Below are 17,373 nucleotides of genomic sequence, written 5' to 3'. Positions count from 1 at the left end.
AATTATTACTTAGGAGAGAAATTGTGAAAAATTTGAAGGAAAAAAAAACATGTGGAACCTGTCAAATTCCATGTGGAAAAATAAACAATTGATTTCACGTCACTCGTTGTCCCACTTGATGACCTTGAATGGCCAGCTTTGTTATTAACCGCATTATTGGCTGCATTCCTTCAGGTTATATACCACGCAAATGTTTAACACTGACCCGTTTCCGTGTTGCTTATCAAAGACGCAGGGACAATGGACTCCGCCTCCTTTCAAGTGAAATAGTCCACTTTTCTTAAGGAACTTTTGTTTTATATGTCACATCCAGTCATAGACATCCATTTGCCCAGGTTATGAATACACAACACAACACAATGCAACTGTAAATGTTTAATAAACTAAATAATGATCACCAAACACTGGCAAAATACATTAACAGTTAATGTTAATTCAAAACAGATTTATTTACGTCAAAAAGTTTTAATGAGTATTTTTCATGTTTGGCGGTAGGAGCATTCTTAAACGGTTGTCGCCCTCCAGTGGCCATTTCAGAGATTGCACATTGCAGCTGTCACTGAGGTTGCGTGTTGGCGGCGGTGGCTCTGAGGATTCCCCGTAGCACCTTGTAGTTGCCCAGGGGCTGGTTCTCCTTGGGGGGGTAGCAGGGTCCCACCTCGGTGGCGTAAGCGTACGGGAAGCGCAGCACCCAAAGGCCGTCGGGCGGTAGCGCCAAGTCTGTCTGCTCCGGGTGAAATACGGGATACGGCGCCGGACCGGGCTGCACCTGCAAAATATGTTCATGTCATCCGAAGTTGATAAGCGATATTTGTTCTTTTTAAATACGAAACTCATATGCAAATTTTATGGATGTAAAAATGAAAAGTATACATTTGCAAATTTGAGAATTTTATTGCATTTTACATTAAAAAAACAACAACTCTAAATTGAGGATTTAAAAAAAAAAAAAAACATTTTATAGTTTACGGATCTTGAATTTTTAGAAAATTTTCAAGATTTTTTTTTTGTTTAGTAAAAGCATGCATATCTATTTTTTTTGTAAGCATTTACGTATGTGTTTTTAAAAAAATATAAATTTTGGAAGTTCATGCTTTTTTCATGCACAAAACATCTTAAAATGTTTTTTTTTTTTTTACATTTCTTAAATACTAGATTGAGAGATATTTACCTTTTTATGATAATTTTAAATATTTTACATACAAAATGTGAAATTACAAATTGGAGATGAAAAATAAAATCAAAATGAAGATTTTTGGGGGGTGATAAATTATTTTTTTTGTCAATTAATTTTTTATTTGCAGATATACGTTTTATTTTAAAAAAATTGTAGAGATGCTTTTGTATTTAGATAAAAAAAAAAAAAAAAAAGTTAACATTCCAAAATATTGGTGATGCATGCTTTTCATTTCCATTTAGAAACTCAAAACCCAATTATAGACGCATGCTTTTATTGTGGGCACGTACCTGCGGGTTGAGGGTGACTTCAAGCGGGGCGTCGGGCACCACGATAAAAAGCCGCATGAGCTGCGCAAAGTGAGGCTTGACGCCTCGTCCCTGCGAGGGTGAGGGCACGTAGAGCTGCATGTCGCCATTGAGGACCCTGCTGGCGGGCTCCTTGGCACCGCCTGGTCCCAGCACCTTGACGACCTTGTCAGGCCCCGCGCCGATGAAGCGCCGCCCTCGGCCGTCCTCGTACTCGAAGCCCACGTAGGCCCGCGCCGTGTCGTCCCGCCGCCGGCTCCTCCCCAGCCCGCCGGTGCCCCCCCTCTTCCCCACCAGCGTCTTGTTAGGGGCCGGCCAGGAGGACGCGCCACCGTCCAGGGGCTCGGCCGAGTCGTCCTCGGAACGGGAGCGGATCACCAAGTCCCACGGGAGCAGGAAGGAGGCGCCGGGGAGGAAGCCGGGCAGTTCCAGACCCGTGTGGCAGTTGTATGACTTGGCCGGGCCCAGTTTGACCAGGGACCAACTGGAGAATTTGGGCAGGAGGCCCTTGGGGCAGCCCGAGTGCATCATTCCCGGGAGGTACTCCACGGTGGAGGGCTGCCGGTCGGCCAGGCTGGGACGTTTTTGCTGCACTGGGCCGTCGGCGGCGGCTGTGGCGGAGGTCGAGTCGCCGTCCCCATAAGGACCCAAGCTGTCGGTGGACTGGCCCAGGCTGAGCGCCAGGCTCAAGCTGGTGTCGCCGGGCGTGTGACTGTGGGTGGCGCCGGGCTCCTTCAGCCGGTCGGCGTCTGCCTCGCAAGGGGGGCGCGGCGCCTGGTTGCTGGCCGGGGCCGGGTCGGGAGTGCTTGGCTGGAAGATTGGGAAGTTGATGCGCTCCAGCTTCCCGCAGCATTTCTCCTCCAGGGCCTGCACGACCACAACGACATGGGTAAGATCGTCACTTTTTTTTCCTCTCAACTTCAACTGTAAATTAAAAATAAAATAACTACCATTTTTTATGAAATCACTAAACCCAAAGTGGGGACTTTTTACTCTGACATTTTTTTTGTTTGTTTTTGTTTTCATTATAACAACCAAAAAAGTGTGTAACCCATTTTTGTATTTGGCTCTATTTTATTTTAATCACAAAATTTGGAGAACCCCCCCACACAAATATTTTAAGTGTAAAATTTCATAAAATGTAATTTTATCTAAAGAAATAAACACTTAACTAAATTTGCAGACATTTTTTATTTTTTTAACTAAAGATTATAAAAATGTGAGGGAAAAAAAGCTTTTTATTTTGAAAACGGAAATTCTTTTTTTCTTAAAAAAAACAAAACAAAACAAAAAAACACAAGCATGCTGTAAGTGGAACAGCAACCATCTGTGACATCTCAAAGTCGGCAATTGCATACCTGATAAAAATCGTAGTTTGCAGCTTGTACGTCGAAAGGGTCCTCTCGGGGAGCCTGCTTCCTTCCGCAGTTGCAAGAGCTGGTAGAGCGCCCCCTGCTGTTGTGGTTGAGAATGGGCGGGTTGTGATCCACGTCTGTTTTCTCTCCTAGTCAAATAAAAAAAAAAAAAAGTTGAAAGTCACCAATTAGATTTATCTCAAGTAGCCCATAAAAGTACATGCAGTTCCACTCCAGTGCTGCAATGCACTTTACAGAGCAGGTGCCAACTTTTTGCACTCTGCTGAAGGCAGACCCAATGCACGTAGACGTTAAGCATTTATGTACTGGTACTATTTTTCACATAAAAATCATACTTAAAGCTGATTTTTTTTTTTACTTTGAGTTCATGTTAACTAGCTTAAAAACTAATAAACTAATTAACTCATTCACTGCCTTTGACAAGTATACTTGTCAATTATACTTTTTAGAGCGGAGATACATGGGGGAGAATCTGATTATGCTCCACTGTAAACGTCAAACTTGGAAACAACTTTACTGATGCCCAACCACCGGTAGATGACATCATTGCCCCATTTTATACGAAATAAACACAGTTTCAGAGCCCATGGGAGAACTGGCTGTATTTTGGCAAACCTACATTTTTCTACTGTCAATTATAAAAGAACGGGACGAGACAAAAAGTAGGGAGTCTATTCTGTCATTTGGTAGATTCGGTTTATATATAATTAATTGATCGTAATGTCGAATGGGTATTGAAAATTTTGAAATTTTCTAAAATGGCTGGCAGTGAAGTTAAAAGCCTTGCGCTTACCCGCCTGCGGCAGAAGGTGAAACTTGTGAACGCAGTGCTGGTCAGAGAGGCTGCGCTCCTCGCACAGCTGGTGCCCGTTGCTCCAGAACTTGTAGCAGTCCTCGTGGACCTGCAGGGCATAGCGCTGGAAGGCCACGCCACGCGCATGCTGGCTGTAGACGCGCAGCGCCTGTGCCAGTTGATTCTTGTGCACCGCCGTAGTGTAGTTGTGTGGAAGGTTGGCCTGGTATGCGCTGTGTGCCAGCGGCAGCGCCTTCTGGCACCGATTCTCTGAGAACTTAGCGTCTGCATCCAGGAAGCCGTCCAGCACCTTCAGCTGGGCCTGAACCTTGGCTGCCAGCTCGGCTGCCTCGTCCTCGCCGCCGCCCGCTATCGCCTGGTGGAGCTTCAGCGCCACCTATAGGCCAATATTGGAGGGAAACAAAAGATTTTCAATTGCGTTGTTAAGTTTAACCAAAAAAAAAAAAAAAAAAAAAAGTCTAACCTGTGCCCACTTAGAGTAGGACGGCAGCTCAAAGTGGCACGGCTGCGGGTTCCGTCCCACGCTGTCGTCAAAGCCTTTCTTGGTCAGAACCAGTTCCACGTGCTGCCACAGGAACTCCTTCAAGGTGCAGTCGGCCGGCGCCGTACCTGCTACCGATTGCTCCGCCGTGCCCTGCCGGGCCGAGCGGCGCGTCTGTTGATAGCGCCGCGGGCCGGATACCAGCGTGCCCGAGTCCTGCTCGCACAGGACGCAGTTGGAGCGCAACTGGCCCAGCAGGGTGCCCACTGGGTCCTCGTCGGAGGCGGGCAGCACGTAGACGAAGGCCTGGTTGGCGGGCACGGTGAACAGGCAGTTGCTGCTCTGATTGGTAAGCACTCGACTTTTGCGGAAAATGCGGTAGATCTGGTCCTCCAGAGCGTGCTGCAGGCGCCGTCGGGGCGAGTGCTTCTTGGGTTTGTCCGGGTGGACGCCCGACTCTGAGCCATTGGGGACCTGGGGAAGAAACCCATCAAGAAACGTTTATGGCTAGCAAGAAAAGGCAACCATTGTAATCTGTGGGGTGACCTGAACGGAGTAGGGTTCAACCAATGTAAAAAAAAAAAAAAAAAAAAAAAAAAAGATTGTATGTAAATTAACTTATTCACTGCCTTTGACAAGTATACTTGTCAATTGTATTTTTTAGAGCGGTGCTAAATGGGGGCGAATCTGAGCATGCTCCACTGTAAATATCAAACTTGGAAACAACTTTACTGATGCCCAACCACCGGTAGATGACATCATTGCCCCATTTTATAGGAAATAAACACAGTTTCAGAGTCCTTGGGAGAAATGGCTGTATTTTGGCAAACCTACATTTTTCTGCTGTCAATTATAAAAGAACGGGACGGGACAAAAAGTAGGGAGTCTATTCTGTTATTTGGTAGATTCGGTTTATATATAATTATTGAATGTAATATCACGTGAGTATTGGAAATGTAAAAATTTTCTATAATGACTGGCAGTGAATGAGTTAAGAGTGTGACAATATCGATTTCGTGATAAATCATGATACTTTGTCTTATGATAGATTATCAACACACCTACGCCAAGTATCGCAATATTTGTAGTTAATATACAGCCACTGTAACAGCTCCATTGTTCATTACTTATTGAGCAATTACTTGGTGGGCCGCTAGGGGGAGCACCTCAGTAGAGTGTCAGGGAAATGTACGGAAATCTTCAGGCAAAAAAAAACAAAAAACTTATGAGCTTACTTTTACTTGTGTAAGACATTTATTTGTCCAGCAACTGACTCAGTTTTGCATACGTTTCTATGAAAAATGTGTATTATATCTTCAATTTTAACATTTTATGTTTCGACTTTTTGAAGCTCACCATTTCTGAGGACTATTATTGATTTAATTGGATTTAATATTTAAGTAATTTTATTTATTTAATTTTGCAATTTTACACAAAAATTTTTAGTTTATAAAATGAAACAATTGACTATGTAACTGACTGACATGCTGCATGACAGTAGTGTTTAAGAAAGACTAATTTGTTCACAGAAAGTGGTCTCTGTTCAGAAGACATTTGTATTTGTACACTAAAGTACTCACTGTGAAGAAAACACCAGTTTTAATATTGTGTTTCAGTGATGGTACAAATATATATATATATATATTTTTTTTCTCATTGAGAAAACATCAGTTTCTATCTTGAGTAGTTGTCATAGAGTGTTGGGGATTTATTACCTGACCAATTTATCGATAATCGGGGTATCGTCATATCTTGAGATAATCGTTATCATGAGCCATGTATCGCATATCGTATTGTATCGTGGGGTACCCAGAGGTTCCCACCCCTAATGTAAATGGAGGACCTTGAGCGTTCCGCTCATCTGGAAGACGAAGAGGAGCCGAGGCGGGCACGGCCGACAGTTGACCTTCCACTCCTTGGAAACCGGGCAGTCTTTGACGGCGGCCCGGATGAGGGGCAGCGCCTTCTGCCTGAGGGCGTCCAGGGCTCGGAAGAGCCGGTCGTAGGTGACGTCGAACGTGTGGCTGGGGTGGACAAGTAGCAGAACGTGACACACCGAGAACAAGTAGAGCAGGCGGAGGCAGTGCTGCCGCTCCAGACCCTTCCAAAAGTCGTGGGCGTCGGCGTGGCCGCTGCCCGTGCTCTGGGACAGACAGGCCCGCAGCAGCTGGCGGCCGTCGCACACGGAGGTGAGCAGCAGGTACAAGACGCGGTTGTCCGGGTTGTACAGCGCCTGGATACCACCGTCGCCTCCGTCGTCCGCTCCGCCGAACGCGGAGAAGACATGTTTGTCCGCTAGGGTGTTGACGAGGGACTCCTTGAGGGCGCCCATCTGCATGCTGCTTTTGCCGAAGATGCCCACCACGCACAGGCCATCGTCCCGGTGCTCGGCGTCCTCCGAGACGGCCGCACGAAGAAGCGCCTCCATGCTCACTGGGACGGCCATGTTGGTTTCCTTCATCTTCTTTTGGACCGAAAAAAAAGGGGAACCAAAATAGTGACGCACCAACAGTACTTCCGGTTTGGACTGTCCGCCTGGACACAAAGAATACCAAAATGTGAAGTTCCTACTTGCGTAAACGAACGACACAGTTTATGTAATATTATTTTAACAATAAACTTCGACGTATAAAATAATTAAACGGATTTTGTAATATCAATAAAATGTCATTAACAACCATGTGAGGCAAAAAAATAATAATTTTTTTATAAATATGTCAGGAGAAAAATACCGGAATTAAAAATAAACAAAATTGGATAAATAACATGGTTGTTAAATGAGATTATAAAGATTATCACATTATAAATATAAATATACAGATAGCACACAGACAACCACGAATTTTATTTAAATCTTTTTGTTGTTTTATTTGAAAGTTTAAAAAAGTTTAAGAAAATATAGCGAGAAAAGTTAGAACTGTACATTTAAAGATCATAATTGATTTTACTATTGCTTAGCTTAAAATGTATTCGGTTCGTTTGTATTAAAAAAAATAAAAATCATAGTCTCCCCAAGAATGGCTCCTGTGCGTGCGCGTTCACGTCATGCGCGACTACGTAATCCGTGACGTCAACGTCCTTCCGATCCGACGAAATCCCAGCTAGCGGCGCGCGCTCCCACTCGGCGGTGAATGGGGGGCAGTCCAACACTTTAACGAAATTAGTCCGCTAGCACCTCCCTTGTCTCTTCGGTCCGCACGCCGGTAGATACCCCTCTCACCCTCCGCTACCGGGAACCAGCTAGCTCGGAAGCTCTCCCCCGAAGACCAAAAGTCCACCGTCGAGTTCGGGCCAGCGTGTCGCCGCGAGTCTTCCCAGCCGAGTGAAGCGAAGCGACGGGCGGAGCTGCGAGTGCGAGTGTGTCCAGGAATGAGCAATGATGGCCGGCTGTGCAGCAGAGGAGAAAACCTTCCGACGGTTCTTGGAGCTCTTTCTCCGCGAGATGAGCCCTCCTCTGCAGGACAGCGACCCCCTGCCCTTGCGCCCCTTGACGGACCTTGTGTGCGAGGACGAAGTGGAGGGGGAATGCCTCGATTTGTGTCTGCAGCACCTCTACAAATAGTTAAGTGGGCACTTTTCTGCGTTCAAAACGTGCATGTTGCTCGATTTTAGGGTGAAACTGCGAGAAAGGGGGACTCGACCCCGACTGGGTCTTGTTCACACCTCACAACCACGCGAGCTGGGTGTGTCCCCCCCACACAAAAACAAAAACGTTGCATATAATAATTAAAAAAAAGGTAAGATATTTGCTTTTAGTTGCATACTTTATTGACAGCCGTGCTGCAGAGCCACTTGAGAAAAAGTTCCCCAAATCCAAAGGTGAACCCCCGATTTTGCGTAACATGCCGACGTCATCATTACATAGGCGGGGGGAGGAAGACCATCATCTTCTTACAGATAAAAATAACCCCACCGGCTCTGTTATTTGCCTCCATTTGACAAATTCCTGACAGGAAAAAAAATGCAACACAAGATGCGTTCAAGAGGATGATGCACTTCTTACATAATGTAGTTAGTGTGCAGTTCGAACTGGATTAGTGCGTGTGCGTGTGTGAACATACTTGGCAGAAATGGCCAAAAAGAAAAAGTGAGAAAATGAGATGCTGGCCTGGTTTAGAATCCAAAATAGGTGCAGAAAGAAGTGTGCTGGCAAGGGAAGCACTCATCTAGGGCACCCGCGGCACACTCGTGTCTGGAAAGGAGTTTGCTTTTTTTTTTTTTTTTAAACACACCGTGGGCGTGTGGAGGTGCTCTGAGATACTCCGGTGGTGTAGGAGAGCATGTGTGTCAGGGGTTAGTAATAAAATCGTTGGGGGGGGTTGCAACATGTAAATCCACCATCCATTGATTGTCTTATTACAGTTGTCCTCGTTAGGAGTCATCTATGATGGAGTCTGTCCCAAATAAGTGTTTGGCGAGAGAAGCGGGATCACCCTGGACTGATCTCTACTAGTTAATTGAGGCACATTTCTGAAGAAAACAACCCAAGGCTGTTGTGAGAATAGTTGACAGTTTGGTGAGCTGAGAGAAGTAACACCGCAGTCAGTCAGACGGACGTGCGAAATTGTCTGTTCCGTGATTTGGATTTGGACAGTCTTGGGTGTTTTTGAGAGTTTGCCGGACCAAACTTGATGCAAACTGCTGAGGCTGTTGGAGCTCATTTGAAACGTTTCACTTTTAGCACAACATGAATGAATATTATATTTGTCGGATTTGTCAACAAAATATTCATTTTATTCTGCAACTTACTTGGCCCCAGACACTTGAATCCAGTAGGATTCATTAGTTGTGTGAAATTTATTGATTTCTCACGTTTTGAAGGAAGAAAATTAATGCCTCCCTCAAATAAGCTTGCATCCCTTTTCTCACCACAAAAAAATACTTTTACTCAAAATACGATATTTCCTCAAATACCTGTTGTTCTTTAATAGATGTCATACCTTTAATAGTCTCAGCATTTCATTTAAGAAAAATAAATGCCATCCTCAAATAACCTTGCTGCTCTTTTTCGCCACCAGAAAAAAAAAAAAAAAACATTCTTAGTAGTAGGGCTGGGTATCGATTAGGGGTGTGCCAAAAAAATAGATTCATAAAAGAATCGAGATTCTCATTTATTAATCGAATCGAAATTAATATCCAAAAATCGATTTTATTTAAATTTGAAATTAAGAAGAAGGGGAAAAGGCAGTTGTAGCCCACATGCTGTTTTTGTGGAAAAAAGGCACTTACAATACTAAATAAATAAATAAATAAAAAAATAAATAAAAAAGACACTGTCTATTTGTCATTTTGCAGACTGGAGTAGATCATGACAATGTTGCGCATATCTGTAAATTGAAGCAGAAATCATTTGTCAATTAAATAATTTTGAATCGAAAATCGGTTGAATCGAATCAAAATTTGATTCTGAATCGAATCGTAGACCCAAAAATCGTAATCGAATCGAATCGTGAGACAGTCAAAGATTCCCAGCCCTAGTATTGATTCAGATTTCCAAAATTGATTCGATTCGATTCAGAAGGGCCCGATTTTATTCGTTATTTAAAGGAAAAACACTCCTGAAGTCGATGCTAACTTCCCGTCAGCATTTGCTAACTTCCTGTTTGCGCTAGGCTAGCGATGTTTTAAAAACGAAGCGTGTTTTGTTTTTAAATATACAGTGGATGTAATTCTTAACATATCGTGTATTCAGTTTTACAGTTAACTCTAACTGAGGTGTCATTAAAAAGCTTAAAGAACGCTTAGGGACAACAGAATAACATACGCTACACACTTGCTAGTTGCTAATGCTACGCAAGCAAAATGGTGCATTCAGGGGACTTTCATAGTGTTGGAAACTTCGGCTTTCTTTGATAACGTTTTAAGGGGAAAATAATCAACGATTTAGCTCAATTGTTTAGCACCCATTGTTTTGACCGATGTTTGAAGGCCAATCATCGGCCGATTATAATCGGTGGCCTATTAATCGGTCGGGCCCTATTTGGCACATTAATTTACAGGGTAAAAAAAATCTATATTAAAAGTATCGATTCATGGTTTTATGAATCAATATTGGGTTATGAAAAGGACTATCGATTCAATATTGATATTTTAGACCCAGCCCTAATTCTTACACACACTAATGCCATATTATCTCAAATAGCGGCTATTCCATTGATAGGCGTCGTGCCTTGATTAGCAGTACCGGTGTTCCACATAAGAAAATTAAATGCCTTCCTGAATAATTTAGCCTTCTTTCTCTAATCAGAAAAGGCATGCATTGCCTATACACCAAATATGTTGTTTTTCTATTGTCATTGCCCGACAGATGATGTGTCTCAATTAGCCTCTGCATTCTTACCTAAGAAAAATAAATGCCTTCCTCATATAACTTAGACTTCTTTTTCCCTCCAGAAAAAAAGCATGTCTTTTTTTTCAAGGATGGTGTTTTTCCACTAATACTGTCAATCCTTTTGATAAACTTAAGAAAATAAATGCCTCTCTCAAATAAGGCTTTCATTTCTCTATCAGAAAAAAATGGTAGTAAACGTCCTCTTTCACAATTCATAGACACTTTTATTCACAGAAGTTAACGTGTTAGCTGCTGATTTGAACTCCATCCCTCACCATAACGACCATGCGGCAGACGTGCTAACCACTACCACACCGCGCTCAAGTCAACGTTTCCGTTTTCTCAACCATCTTGTAATCTGCAGTGACATCCTTTTTCCCGTCCAGGCTATATCACGTTAGCGTTTGGCTTCGACATTGTTTGGAAGAGGCACTTAAAGGTCGGCCGTTTCCTTCCTGATGAGTGAGCGCTGCATGCGTTGGTATTGTGTCAAAACCCAAAGCGCGACTCCGCCCTCTTCGTTTCCTCCACCAGGGTAACGACGGCCCAGATGGGGGGGGGGAGGGTGGACTTCCTCTTCCTGCTCCTGCAGTCATTCGTCACAAATAGTGTTGTTGTTTTTTTTTTTTTTTAATGGTGTTACACATTTGATTCAATCAAACCCTTGTGTTGTTATTGAGCTAGTCACAAAGAGTTTTGTACTTTTTGCACAACTTGCTTTTATCTAAAAAGACCTGAATGGCAAAATTCACAACAGTTTTTTTCCACGTCCGCTTCTATGGCTTTCTGTCACTCTTCCAGTCTCTATTGCAAACTGCTGATGAAACTCTAAGCCCCTGACATCAGAATTTTGGCCTCTTTTACTGCCACCTCTCCAGTACATTCTAGCAGGAGGGGGTGAAGTGGCAGTAAAACAGGCCAAAATACAGACGTCAGGAACTTTTCGGGCCATCAGCAGGTTGCAACAGAGATACAGACAAGACTGGAAGAGTCACAGAAAGGTTCATCTGTTGGCGATTTTGGCTATTCAGCTCATTATTATTAAAGGGACACTCAATCATTGTTTTTCATGTACAATTAATACCTTTAAAAATGAATTTTTCCACCTGCCATCGATTGAAGATGACCTCATCTGTGCTGAGGACGTAGGTAACGACCAATCACAACCAGGGTTATTATAGTTTTGGAATTTTTCATTTTAGTTATTTTTTATTTTGTTTTATTTTATAAATTTAGTGGTTTAATTAGTTTTCAGGGTGGCTCTGTTAGTTTGTATTAGTTTTAGTTATTTAATAAATGCTTAGTTTTAGTTAGTTTCAGTATTTTACTTCCCCCCCCCCCCCCTTTTTTTTTATTTTTTTTTAATGTTTATTACTTGTGCGCAATATTTAAAAAACACCATGGGAGCGATGTCATCTGAAGGTGCTTTTCTATTGGCTGCTGCTAGATGACGTTACTTCTGTGTGACACACTTTCAAACGTCCTTATTCCGGTTAATATTAAAATAAATACTTAATCACATATGAAATCATCCCAAAAAAAAGGCTCATGCATTAAATTAATTACCAAAGACTAAAACGAAGGACATTTTTGTTATAATTATAGTTAGTTTTAGTTAGTTTTGTAGACATAAATTGTAGTTTTGTTAACAAAATTGTTTTTTGAATTTTAGCTTAGTTTTTTTTTTTTTTGTTAATTACAATAACCTTGATCACGGCTCTCCTGTTTTCTGGGTTTGGTCAGCAAACTGAGCCATGATTGGTCGTTACTTACTTCCTCAGCACAGGTGATGTCATCTTCAGTTGACAGCAAGTGGAAAAATTTCATTTTTAAAGGTATTAATTGTACATGAAAAATAATGAAGTTATCAAATTCCTTCTGGACAAATTAATTTTTTACTGCTGGAAATGGCTGAATGATTCAAGAATAGATCTGCAAAAAAGTATTAAAACATCCAACATGTACGTCAAAAACTTTCCAGTAGTTTAAATAAATGAAGTTCACCTGAAAAGATTATGGTGCTTTTTTTTTGTTTTTGTTTTTTTTGTTATTTTTTTATTTATTTATTTATTTATTTTAAGGTTTTTATCCTGAAATCTCTCCCGAAAGCACAAACATGCCATTTTTTGTGTATGGTGAATATTTGTTTGCCTGGTCTTTTGGTTTGGGCAAACAAACGTGGAAAAATCTTTGCCTTTTGGCTGAGCTGTCATCTGTTTAGCGAGGGAAATCCTGATGTCAGCGAGTTTCCTAAAAGCAGTTCTGGCTCAAGTTGTGTCGGCCCAGTCTGGCTTTTCATAATGGCTTCCCACCAAATTCCTCTGGTTTGCCATCTAAGCTCATTCTGGGGGAAACATCACTTATCTTTTTTTTTCCCCTTTTATGTCTGAGGTCACACATTTTTGAGTGTCTGAAGTGGTTCAAAAGTGAAGTGCTCCACGTGAAGTTGAGGTCAGCAGAATTCAATCAATAGAAGTCGAGCTGGAATCTGATCATCAAATTAAAACCGTTGTTTTATAAAATGGTGCCCGGTGGTGCAGATTGAGGAGGCATAAATCAGAACTATGTTAAAAGCTATGATTCCAAAACCGTTGATTATCCTTCTAAAGTTGAGCAAATGATTTGCTTTTCAAATCATGACAAAGTGCAAAGCTCCAAAAGTGAACCGAAACACAAACGTTACGAGCGCCTCGGCCAACTGACGTGTCAGCGTTCAGCAGCGCGCTGGAAGGAAGCCGCCAAACAACGCGCATGCCAATATGCCCGCTTTGACACAACCTTGTATCGCGGACAATAGTTGCCATGGCAACAGCCTGGGCGCCCTCACGGGAAAAGCAATTATAGGTCAGCTGAGCACCTCGCTAATGTGCTGTATGTAAACTTTTATGCGAGTCGTGAGTTGCACATTTTATGCTTCTGCTTTTTTATTTGGTTTGGCTTGTTTCTGCTTTTTTTTTTTTTTAAACTTCTCATTAATTAACCCTCCATCCATCCATTTTCTTGACCGCTTATTCCTCACAACGGTCGCGGGGGGTGCTGGAGCCCATCCCAGGTGGCTTTGGGCAGTAGTCGGGTTGCACCCTGGACTGGGTTCCAGCCAATCACAGGGCATAGAGAGACGAACAACCATCCACACTCACAAGCTCACCTAAGGACAATTCAGAGCGCCCAATAAACCTGCCATGCATGTCTTTGGAATATGGGAGGAGACCGGAGTACCCGGAGAAGACACACGCAGGTACGGGGAGAACATGCAAACTCCACCCAGGTAGGCCGGAGCCTGGACTCAAACCCGAGTCCTCAGAACTGGGAGGCGGACGTGCTAACAAGTCATCCACCGTGCCGCCCATTAATTCAATTAAATTAGTCTTCGGGATACATTGATACCACTTTTCCGACCGAGTACGAGTAATTCAATTTGAGTACTTACAATACCAAATATGGATGTTTGGTGATGCCATTATATTAGGACTGTCCAAATTAATCGGTTAATCAACAAATAATTTATCACATGAATCAACCATTTTAATAATCAAGTAATCGTTTGGAGTCATTTTTTTAAATTTAAATTGTACAAATCCTCTGATTTCAGCATATCAACAGTAATTCACTGATTTCTGTAGTCTTTCATGAAAGAAGACTGATTATCTTCTGTTGAATCAAAATAAGACATTTGTAAACTTCTGTTTTTACTGTGGAAAACAATGACAGAACCTGTAACATAGTATATCAACCCCCTTTTTAAAAAAAAAAAAAAAAAGTCTCTACGAATACGAAGTACGAAATAAACTGCAATCACCGGTTAATAAACAGTAATCAGGGGAAAAAAATGCTTTTATAATACACGCATGCAAAATTAAAATGAATCAGATTCGTTGATTAATTGACTAATCGATCCATTAATCAATCCTAAAAATATTTCATAGTGACAACACTACATCTTCCAATTGTGATGCAAATGTGTTTTAATCAAATATTGTTTAAAAAATAAATAAACTTGAACATGGCAAAAAAAATATTCACTAAAATATAACGCTTTAGACTAACAACTTGTCATGACTGACTTTTTAACATCCAACTGCATCATATATTGACGGAAGCGTGGGACTGCCAATGTAAACAGTTCTGACTGGGCTATGTTGTTCAAACGTACTGCAAAGTCGTTCAAACGTATCGGTAAAATGAAATGTTGACCAAATGCTACAAACATAGCAATTTTCCCCCATAATGCCACGGGGTAATGCTAAGTTTTTGTTATTCCCTCTTATTTAACATGAATGTCTGTCTGCATCCCCTTCTTAACTACCCACGAAAAATGACCTGAAACGTTCCGTGAATCAACCAGAAACGTCTCCTCTCGTTTTGAGTCGACTTGCCATCTTCTCAGTAATCTCCCTACGCAGTCCACTTCATCGTCCTTCCCTCGTGACTCGTGGGGCTTCTTCTGCCTCATGCGTGAAAACGTTTTTGGCACGACCATCTGCAGCTGCCCAAACAGACTTGACGGGCCCCACGTTGGGCCTCCGTGGATGTCTAACGGCTCGCTAGCGCTGCGAGTCGGTAGGCAGCAGGTCTGGTGAATCATCCGACGTGTCATTCGTTTGTCTCTGGGCTGAACGGCTAATAATAGAGTTGTGCGAGAGGAGAGTTCAACGGTTCAATGGATGCGGAGGCCGGCTGATGGACGGTGTTGTTTTTGCAATGAGTTTCAGTGGTGTTACTGTTCATGTATGTGCTTTGAAAGACCTGTTAGCTTCTACAGTTAAGCGCTCTTTATCGAAGGGGATGTGTTCCAGAAAGTCAGCGATATAGAGATCGTTTTGGAATGCTTTTACTTTAAAAGTCACACATAAAATATAAGAGAATTACACGTTGTTTATTTAAGAAGCAAAATCTTTAACCAAACCTAACGAAATTCCGCTAGCTTAATCCTAAGACATCCTAACTATGTTTGGACACGTAAGTTACTTTATGAAACACATTTTTTAAACGCTAAATATATTGCGACATTGCATAACTCTTTGCTACCTTTTGAAGTAACATCCGAGCGTAAACGAGCTGTTAGCCATCCGAGTTAGCTTTCCTTGCTAGCATAGACATGCTAATTTTCGTAGCTGGTTGCAAACGTTCATCTCAAGAAAGCATAATATTAACGTTGTGTTGAATTTGTCAGTTAGTGATAGCTAGGATAGCTAGAGCTGTCACAATTAGTTGATTATCAAATTAATCGATAACTTAATAATCGAGTAATCATTTGGAGCCATTTTTTAAATTTAAAATTGTCCAAATCCTCTGATGTCAGCATATCAACAGTAATTGTCCCCTGATTTCTGTCATCCTTCATGAAAGAAGAATGATGATCTTCTGTGTTTTAATCCAAATAAGACAATTGCAAACATCTATTTTTACTTTGGAAAACAGTGACCAAACCATGTAACATAGTACAACCTCAATCCCCCTTTTTTTAATCACTAGACAAATACAAAGTATGACATAAACACCAATCACTGGATAATATACAGTAATCGGGGGAAATGGTTTTGTTATACACTTTAATGCAAAATTTAAATGAATCGGATTAGTCGACTAATCGATTGAATAATTAATAGATTCTAAAAATATTCCGATAGTGACAGCACTAGCTAGGTGTGCCTCCCCTTACTAGCAAGGACGCGTTATCGCGGGAGAACACTTATCAGTTTTATCTTGTCGGGAGCTGCGAGATGATGCACTCTCCTGCTCACCCTAAAGCGTTCTTTTCTTTTTCTTTTTTGGCTGTTGAGGCCTTGTGAATAAAACTCTGGTTTGGATCCAAACGCAACGCTACGTTGCAACAGCAAGAAATCGTGCATGAGACTGTGTGGTTTATTGTGCGTGACTTTTGGGACTTGTTACGCAAGACGTAGTAGTAAGTCGGAGAGAAACTATGAAAACATTGCTTAACAATATGTGATCAGTGAGTAACACCTGTGTTAAAGCAGATTCATTCAGTATGAAATCTGGTGTCTTTTTCTATAAATAGAATCTAGTAGTTAACGCAGGCTCATTGTACGGTGGAGCCTCCGTATTCACGGACTATTTTTTATTTTTTTATGCTTTGATTTTTGGCTTCAAAATTTCCCAGAATCGATGCACCTCCTTCCAAAGCATTTCGTCAATTGTGTCCACGATGCAAGTAAATATAAGCATGAAGTTGAATAGCACAATTTTGGGCCACCTGGTGCACTATTTAAAATGCTTGGTCAAAAACAGCCTCATTTGGGTCAAAAATTGGATCGACCCGCTAACTTGGGTCAATTTAACTCAATTTTCTGGATTCTTTTGTACAGAACACCCCATTTCTTTTGTACAAAGCAACCCCAAAAAATTATACCCTTAAAACTGCTGGGTCAAAAATTGAACAGACCTAGTAACTTGGGTCAATTAAACTCTGTGTTTATTTGACAAAGCGACCCATTTTTTGGGGTTGTTTTGTCCAAAAAAAATGGGTTGTTCTGTACAAAACCACCCAAAGTTGGGTAAAAAAATTGGACCAAAATTGGTCCAATTTTTTGACCCAGCGGTTTTAAGTGAACACAAAGTAGTTTTAGCTCAACTGCGAAATGTTAGGACAAATAGTGTAGTGCAACTGTTGTTATAGTAGTGTGCTTTTATTTTGAAGGCCTCACCTTTGACAAGATGTTACACTGACGGAAGAGTTTTGCCAAGCAGACCGGGAGGCTTATTAATAATGAAAAAAAAAAAGAAAAAAAAAAGGTTTTGTTACAATTTGTGGCATTTTAGAACAGATGAATTGAATTAGCATTATTTCCCTTGGGAAATATTGCTTTGGATTTTGTACCATCCGGTTTTAGTCAGACTTTGTGGAACGGATTCATCAGAAAAA

The 17,373-nt window shown here is 41.6% G+C and overlaps 2 protein-coding genes across 2 annotated transcripts in view; one reads left to right on the top strand and one right to left on the bottom strand.

The window, feature by feature from the left end:
* Window positions 1-360: 360 nt before the first annotated feature.
* On the bottom strand, window positions 361-6,750 carry smg8 (SMG8 nonsense mediated mRNA decay factor). The gene is made up of 6 exons (XM_077505919.1): window positions 6,000-6,750; window positions 4,139-4,630; window positions 3,655-4,051; window positions 2,844-2,989; window positions 1,468-2,352; window positions 361-769 (listed from the first exon to the last, which is right to left on the bottom strand). Exons 1-6 carry the CDS (start codon window positions 6,615-6,617, stop codon window positions 557-559), a joined length of 2,751 nt encoding a protein of 916 aa, XP_077362045.1. The 5' UTR covers window positions 6,618-6,750; the 3' UTR covers window positions 361-556.
* A 337-nt stretch (window positions 6,751-7,087) lies between these two features.
* Window positions 7,088-17,373, top strand: part of ppm1e (protein phosphatase, Mg2+/Mn2+ dependent, 1E) — a 33,185-nt gene continuing 22,899 nt past the window's right edge. The window contains exon 1 of the mRNA XM_077505922.1: window positions 7,088-7,717. Within this exon, the coding sequence (XP_077362048.1) occupies window positions 7,533-7,717 (185 nt within the window). The 5' untranslated portion in view covers window positions 7,088-7,532. The remainder of the gene's footprint in view (window positions 7,718-17,373) is intronic.

This window comes from Festucalex cinctus, chromosome 18 (assembly GCF_051991245.1).
Source record: "Festucalex cinctus isolate MCC-2025b chromosome 18, RoL_Fcin_1.0, whole genome shotgun sequence".
Taxonomy (NCBI): Eukaryota; Metazoa; Chordata; class Actinopteri; order Syngnathiformes; family Syngnathidae; genus Festucalex; species Festucalex cinctus.
The sequence above is the reverse complement of the archived record's forward strand: the minus strand, read 5'-3'. Positions and strand labels throughout refer to the sequence as shown.

Coding starts and splice junctions, on each gene's coding strand:
- smg8 (XM_077505919.1), bottom strand. CDS start 6,617: ATGAAGGAAACCAACATGGCCGTCCCAGTGAGCATGGAGGCGCTTCTT. Junction 4,631..5,999: donor AGATGAGCGGAACGCTCAAG/GTCCTCCATTTA, acceptor TTTCTTCCCCAG/GTCCCCAATGGCTCAGAGTC. Junction 2,353..2,843: donor CAAACTACGATTTTTATCAG/GTATGCAATTGC, acceptor GTGGTCGTGCAG/GCCCTGGAGGAGAAATGCTG.